Source organism: Oryza glaberrima, chromosome 8 (genome assembly GCF_000147395.1).
Source record: "Oryza glaberrima chromosome 8, OglaRS2, whole genome shotgun sequence".
Lineage (NCBI taxonomy): Eukaryota > Viridiplantae > Streptophyta > Magnoliopsida > Poales > Poaceae > Oryza > Oryza glaberrima.
Genome location: NC_068333.1, coordinates 15,086,854 through 15,094,997, shown reverse-complemented (window position 1 = coordinate 15,094,997; position 8,144 = coordinate 15,086,854). Strand labels below are relative to the sequence as shown.

At 44.1% G+C, this 8,144-nt stretch overlaps 1 protein-coding gene across 3 annotated transcripts; it reads right to left on the bottom strand.

Moving 5' to 3' along the window:
* Positions 1-1,249: 1,249 nt before the first annotated feature.
* LOC127781610 (uncharacterized) lies at positions 1,250-5,665 on the bottom strand. Of its 3 annotated transcripts, none has more exons than XM_052308595.1 (5): positions 5,236-5,665; positions 4,136-4,218; positions 2,392-4,042; positions 2,119-2,304; positions 1,250-2,032 (listed from the first exon to the last, which is right to left on the bottom strand). In XM_052308595.1, the coding sequence occupies exons 3-5, from the start codon at positions 2,652-2,654 to the stop codon at positions 1,777-1,779; spliced, it is 705 nt and encodes a 234-aa protein (XP_052164555.1). In that variant the 5' UTR covers positions 2,655-4,042; positions 4,136-4,218; positions 5,236-5,665; the 3' UTR covers positions 1,250-1,776. The 3 variants fall into 3 exon arrangements, 2 of the variants coding, with proteins under 2 accessions (XP_052164555.1, XP_052164556.1); XM_052308596.1 differs by having other exon boundaries at positions 2,128-2,304; XR_008019032.1 differs by lacking the exon at positions 5,236-5,665 and having other exon boundaries at positions 1,250-2,304; positions 4,136-4,354.
* Positions 5,666-8,144: the final 2,479 nt, after the last annotated feature.

Genomic DNA, 8,144 nt, shown 5'->3' with positions numbered 1-8,144 from the left:
ACTCCGGATGGTCGAGGTACGACTACGGCTATTGCCTAAGTTGAGGGACAACTATGACTTCAGATGGTTGAGGGACAACTACGGCTGGTCTTCGACTGGCAGTGTAGCGGCCTACGAACCAACATCAAATGGTCAAGAGACATCTACTCACTGGTTCTCCACCAGTCAATCGTAGCGATCTATCGTACATTTACTTCTAGTGGTCGAGTTAAGGCTACACCTGGTTCTCGACCAACGGTGTAGCGATTCTCCCACTACTTCCACTTCAGGTGGTCGAGTTAAGGCTACACTTGGTTCTCAACCAGCGGTGTAGCGATTCTCCTACTACATCCACTTCTAGTGGTTGAGTTACGACTACTACATGGTCCTCGACCAGTGGTGTAGTGATTCTCCCACTACCTTTACTTCAAGTGGTCGAGTTGGGGCTACAACTGGTTTTCGATCAGCGGTGTAGCGATCCTCCCACTACCTCTACTCCAACAAAGTTGATATCAGGTACACAATATCGCCAAGTGTTTTACCCAGAGATCCCTTACCACGACGACACCTAGAGTTGAAACCAATCCTACTGTCCCTTTACGCCGTCCTGGCAAAGCCTCCGAGGAACCTAAGGGAACATCGGCTGGGGACGCATAGAGCGGATAAGGCCTTGTTGGATCATCCAGAGACAAACGACCATGTAAGATCTGGTCATGTAAAAGTTCTCACCTTGCATATTAACCAAGCAGTATAATTGAAAATTGAGTTTTCCAACTTCACGACTGGGGGCTAGGGTAAGTGCTTTTCCAACCCAGGCAGGTCAAGGGTCCAAGAGCCTTATCCTCTGAGAACGATTCTCCGATGACAAGGCTGGGGGCTAGGGAGAGTGTATAACTCAACAAACTGACTGATCGAAGTCGGTAAAAGAGAAGACGCTCGTACACAAAACATTGGTCTGTAAATTTAATTTATTTTCAGTTTTCCATATATATTATAATGTCACCCTTTGAGCGTTCGCTCGGGGGCTATTTCTAGGGAGAATTCCCTATATGCCATACCAAATTAGCCTTGTCCCTTATATGACACTGAAAATTGGCTCTTTCCCTCTATGCCACTAGTTTGAAATTGTCCACCCTCATATGCCACTGCCGTCACCCCTCCGGCTCTTCACTGTTAATAGGACGTTAGAATGACATATTTGCCCTTACTAGTTGCTATAGAACCAGTTATAACAATTAGGTGAAATTTGGCAAGATATTTGCATGACAAAGTAAAGTTGGTTGATATGTATATGTATGTACATTTTAGTGCTAATATAGCTGTTGGATCTGAAAAATGAATTTTTGCATCACCACATACAGTACCATCACATATGAATTTCCAACAAAAGCATGAAAAATCCGATTTTCCACGTACAGTACCAATGTATCATCACATATGAATTTGTAACAAAGGCATGAAAAATCCAATTTTCCACATACAGCTGAAATAACATGGTCATGACATAAATGTTGAAATCAGCACATACAGTGCATCATCTCTCATCACAGATTTGCATACAACCCCAAAATGCATCACTACCATTAAGTGCCACGTACAGTACCATCACATATGCATGTCTTGCAGTGCCATAGAAGTGCCATCTCACCACATACAGTACCATCACCATATACATGACTAAAATGCATCAGCACCATAGTACCAAAACGCTAGATTAACTGGAGTACTACATAAGTACCGTGCAACCAGAGATCACAGTACCAAAATATGTGAGCACATGTTAATTAAAAAGGATCCCTAATTAAAATTTAGAGATTTCTTTTTGCTCCTTGTACTCATGGCTGGACTATCAGGAGACACAGGAATGGGGTTGCCTTTTTGTTTGACTTGTGCCAAAGGCATAGTAGCAGCGCTATCCTTTGTATTCTTCCTAGGAGCTATCTTGGCTTTAGCTTTGGTCTTTGTCTTAGCCTTGGCCTTAGAGTTCTCTCCAGGCGCTGCTAGTGGCATCAACACACTCAAAGGTTCAGGTTGGTTGGATCCTGTCACTGACCTTGATTTGACATTGACATAAATGGTAAAGGAAAATGTAAGCATATGAGGAAGTCATTATTGCAATGGTAGATGGAACTAATATACCTAACTAACCCTGATGAAGTATTACTGAGGTCCTGTCCTTTTTTCCCGGTTTGACAACTTTTGCTTGGTGGATATGTCATTGTTGCAGACAATATTGCATTTTGAGCAGAAGATGCGCTAGGAACATGTACAATGCTAGTTTCAGCATGTGCATTACTAGACTTTTGCCTTTTTTTTGGAGGTCCCCTGCAAACGAGTAGTAGGTTGTATAACAGAATTTACAATGAGGGTAAACAGAAAATATATCACATTATTATCAATTAAAAAGGTTACCTTTCAGCTAGCATTGCTTGGTAATCAGCAGGATCACCCTCTCTGCAACTATGCCAATGATGACTATAACCCTTACACAACGGGCACTTATGCTTGCACTTGTTAACTCCTCCTGGGTTGCCCTTTTCACTACAACCTCTATATCTTGTCCTTTTTGGCCTGCCTGCTACCTTTTTGAGAACTGGTGGATGCAAGAAGTCATGGGTAGGATTGGGCCATTGAGATTTGTCAACCAAAGGAGGGATTACTTTTGAATAAGCCATTTGGAACCTACTAACAGAGTAGCACTCATCTACAAAATCCTCAATTTTGCAGCCTCGGATGGATGTGATAAAAGCTATAGCATGTGTGCATGGTTTGCCTGAAACCTGCCACTCTCTACAGCTACATGTCCTATCTGTAAGATTGACAACAAACTTACCACCAGAACAAAAGAACAAACATGGTATACTTAGGAAGTGCACAAACTTGGCAATTAAGTTGCAATGAACATAAAAAAAACTAACCTGTGGCCACTTCCTCCCTTGCACTCCACCTCTGCTAATGCATCATCACTTCTTGTAACCTCATGGTTCAAACCCCTGCTCTTTTCATTCAATTCATTCATAATGTGTGGTAGTATATTCCCTTCTAGCTTTTTTGAAATTGATCTTCTTCTGTTCCACTTCACCATTAACTTGTGCCTAATCTTATCCATGAAATCCACCAAGTGCAATCCTTTATGTGGCCTGATCCAGCTATTGAAACATTCAGCCAAATTATTTGTAACATAATCAACCTTGCATTGCCCAGAGAATTGGCTTCTAGTCCAAAGCCTAACATGGTTTTTCCTTAAATAAGCCATAGCCTCTAGCTTTGCTTCATCCATTTTCTCAATGTGCTTCTGGAAAAAATATGGATTATATGAGTATGCTGCAGGCTAGAGGTTATCATCAAACACCTTTCCATGAAACCTCTTTTTGAAATTATTCACCAAATGTGGCATGCATTCTCTATGTTCTGCATCACGAAAAATGTCATGTACTGTAGTATCTACTCCTTTCCCTGCATCTGTACAAATTGTGAGACCTTCTGGATTACCAATAGCATCCCTAAGTCTTTCCATGAACCATTTCCAGTTTTAATTGGTCTCTGAGTCCATCACTCCAAAGGCTACTGGGTACATCCAGTTATGCCCATCGACAGCACAAGCAGTTGCTAGCTGTCCCTTGAACATGCCAGTCAAAAAAGTGCTATCTATTGCTACATATGGCCTGCAACCATCTCGAAAACCATCTATGCAAGGTTTTAGTGCAAAGAATAGTCTTCTGAATCTCAACTTATTCAGCACTGTGTGGTGATCAATTACAACAAGGCTTCCAGGGCATTCTCTTTCAATTATTGCCTTGTAACTGTACAATTTTTCAAAACTGTCCTCCCATTTACCATATAACTTTTCAAGAGCCAATTCCTTCCCAGCATATACCCTCTTGTAGTTAATCAGAACTTTGTGAGTTTCAAGGATCCTTCTTTGCAATTCTTTTGCTCCCACGGTTGCATCCTCTAACAACCAATCCTTAACCTTTTCACATATCCAAGCCTTACTTGCAGGTTTGATCTTTTCACTTCTTCTTGCACTTGAACAAGAGTGAGGCACACTATTGGTCTTCACCTGGCAAAACAACAAAAGAACAAAAACATTGTTTCATTAGCAACTGCAAAACTATGAAACCTGTTGAAAAAACAATAGAAATTAAGTTATAACCTGCATTGTAACACCGTCTTGCATAGTTGAGGCATGAATTCTCCACCCACATCCCTCAGCAGCACACTTGGCAATGAACCTCCCTGGGTCAGTCTTAACAATGTTATACTCAAATTCATGTTTAATAGCATGTTGAGCTATTGCCAATCTGAATTGCACAATGTTTTCATACACACTATTTTTTGTCATCGGTGGATCATTACTATCATATGCCACCTTTGGATCTTTAACAGGAATAGCATCTTCGCCACCCACTCCTCCTCCCCTTCCTCCTCCTCCTCCCCCTCCTCATCCTCCTCCTCCTCCACCCACTCCTCATCCCCTTCGTCCTCCTCCCCCTCCTCCTCCCCCCCCTCCTCTACCTCAACCTCACCCTCAACCTCATCCCTTTCCTCACTATCCACCTCAGGCACATCAGTAGGCTCTTTCTCTTGCCTAGCATTAGTGACAGCCACAACAATTTCATCATCTGAATACATATCCTTATCGTCAACACCGACATGTTCATTTTGTTCAAATAAATTTTCCAAGTACATATCAACAACTGGTTGTGTGCTGCTGCTAGGCTGAGATATAGTAGCCTGAGATGGCACTGCAAGAGATGGAGTACATGGCACCTCATGTATATTAGCTGCATTAGGTTCTGCCCCACTAACTACCTTTTTAGGTGTTGGCCAATCAGCAAGTGGCAGAACTACAGCTTGCTCATTGTTCTTATGAATTTGAATCAACATAGATATTTCCTTGCTAGTCATATTCTTGTCAAACATTTCTAGCATTGACTGGTCTGAGCATACTTGAGGGTAGTTTCTGTTTACTGGATCAAAGTAGTTCACTGTTACAAATTCATTCACCCCCCATGGGTACTTCTCTCTAATGTGATCAATAAAATCCTTGAAGTTTGTTCTGTCGCTATCTATCACTTCCTCTGTTCTAAATGTAAAGTTTTCTCTACTCTGGTGCCCATGGAGCCTGATTTTCAACAGATATGTTGTACCAGGATCCATCCTATCCAAAATGCATGCCAAAAAAATAAGTGCATCCTACCATGTATTCAACAAAATTCATTGCCAAACGGGAGGGGGAAAATGGACACATACCCTTCAGGCACCCAAGATTGGGGAGGCGATTTGCTTGCTTGAGCCTTCATCTTTCGCTGTTGTCTTGGTCGCAGCCACCACCTCAAGCCGCAGCAGTAGCCGCCACCACGGGCGCCGCCGCGGGAGCCACAGTAGCCGTCCGCGCGGGCGCCACAGCTTTGAGGCGCAGCAGCAGCAGCCGCCGTGGCTGCCGCAGCCACCACCTCAAGCCGCAGTAGCTGCCGACGCCGCCTCAATCCACACCAGCCGCCGCCGCCGCCTCAAGCAATAGCAGCCGCCATAGCTGCCGCCACCTCCTCAAGCTGCACCAGCCACCGCCACGGGAACCGCAGCCACCGCCGCCACCACCTCGCGCAGCAGCAGCAGCCGCCACGGGAATCGCAGGCACCACCACCATGCGAGCCCTTGCCGTTGCCCTAGCCACCTCGCCGCCGCCGCCGCCGTCGCCGCCGCCGTCGCCGCCGCCGCCGCCGTCGCCCGTCGATACGATTTGGGGATAGCTAGCTGCTGCAGTTTGGGGATGGCTAGTGTGGGAGTTTGGTTAGTTTGGGTCATATCCACAACTTGGGCCAAAGGGCATTTTTGCCATTTATGCAAAAAACTGACAACTAACCCCATCCTATTAACAGTGATGAGCCGGAGGGGTGACGGCAGTGGCATATGAGGGTGGACAATTTCAAACTAGTGGCATAGAGGGAAAGAGCCAATTTTCAGTGGCATATAAGGGACAAGGCTAATTTGGCATGGCATATAGGGAATTCTCCCCTATTTCTATCTAATATTCTTTTCTAAGTTTTGATTTCAGGAAAATTCTATTTGACATTGTTGAAGATTTCATATCTCTATGGTTCTATACCAAGATCGACTAAGGCGAGTATGACAAATATTGACAAGGCTCTGTCGCAGACTCTGCGCCTTCTCGATCACTCGAGAACGATTGGTGGATCTCGACAAGGATTACGGAATGAAGAAATGGTGTACCCGCAGAGATAAAATTTCTTGACTTCAATCCAAATTGTCGAGACTTAGTCGTATGCTCTATACTTTCTTGGTTGACGTCAGAGATTGACTCAGACAAACCCTATAGGTGCCTGCACGAGGCTGATAAGGGAAGTCTAACGTTATCTCTGAACTCACCGAGAACGGTCACGTGAGCTCGATAATAGTTACTCCAAGGTCTGCGGTTGAGAATATGAATTTGTTCATTTGCATTGGAGTCGGAGGCTACTGTCAGGGCCATGGATACCACATACCTAATAGTAGTTGACTAAAGCATGGCAGGACCCACCACATACCATGTCTTTTATGGAAACTGACTTCGGATATGGATGGAGTTCCGGATAAGGAAAGACAACCAGAGTTCTACATGGAAACGACAAGGACTACTCGGATTGTATCCATATTCGTCTCTCTAGTTCTACTTGGACAAGGGGACACCTATGGGTATAAATACAAGACCCCTAGGAGTAGAGGGGACACGGAGCAATAGATCAACATACAAGCCAACATACGCCAAGACAAAACGCCGGATATCGAATTTAGAGATAAGTATGGCTAGTCCCCTATGGTGTCTACAGATACTGTCAGGAGAGACATAGCGCTGTCTTTGATCTCACCGGATGCGGATTCGAGGAGGAAGGCTACCCTGTTGTCGACTACGTGATGATACTTCAGTCTGCTATGTCCACAACAGTTAGATAGGCTACCCCAAATATTGTACTGGTGTGATTATGATGAATAAGAGCAATGACCGGCTTCGGTCAACATGATGTAGGGCTATTACTTGACAATTCAGGGGCCCAAACCTATATAAAAATCCTCGTCACCATCTTTTACCTCAGTCTCGCATATATCCTAGTACCAACGATCCTCATACTATGCAAATACCGGAATCACGACATCAAACGTTGACAACAGTCGTTGTTGCTGCCTCCGCCGGCCAACCGCCGGCAGCGGGAGAGAAGGGAAGGTGAGAGAGAAGAGAGCGAGAGAGAAAGGAGGAGGGAGACAGAGAGAAGAGAGCGAGATCGAACTCAACCTTATCTCCTCATCGCTTCATCGTGGTGGGGCCCGCTAGTCGGCTTGGCTCAGCTCAATTTCCGTGGGTGTCGTTTTTTTAAAAAACCAGCACATATAATATATTATAGGTGTCGGTTTTTAACTAACCAACACATATAATATATTAAAGGTACCTTTTTTTTAAAAAAAGGGCACCTATATATAGGTGTCGGTTCTAATTTTGAACCGGCACTTATAATTGCTTAATGGCGCCTGTTTTTTGCGATTTAAACCTGCGAAAATGGGAAAAGGCCTATATATGTGCCGGTTTTAGTACTTCCGGCACCTATAGTGCCGACACCTATTTGATGTCTTGTAGTAGTGACTTCTTCATTTGTAACTTTATTGTGGCGTTGCTGCACTGCAGTCACAGTAACCTATGAATTGAACACAAACATGAGACACGTACAATGGAGACATCATCAATCAATAACTCCCCTACCCATCGCGATTTTGTCTGTTTTTTGAATTTTTTCGGTCCTCGGGAGGTTAAGCGTGATTTGCAATTTTATAACAAGCTCCTTGTGTTTGTAGAAAACATCGCACAAATCCTTAAATCGACTGACAACCCGTCATGTTTTATCCAGAAAACCCCTTGTATTTCAATGAAATATAATGTGAAGAAGAGAAAATTTCGCTTCTAGAGGTAGCGCTGTAAACATGATAAGTATAGGGGTTTTTATGCAAAACATTCATGCCCTACCCCCAATCCCCAAACCCTCCCCCGATCCCCTCCCTCTTTCCCGAATTAAGATCAAATGCAGTAGCTATTAGGACTGCGGGGTAACTACTGCACACAATCCGAGCCCTCCATGTCAAAATCTAACGGCCAAAAAGGGGAAACTGTTTTA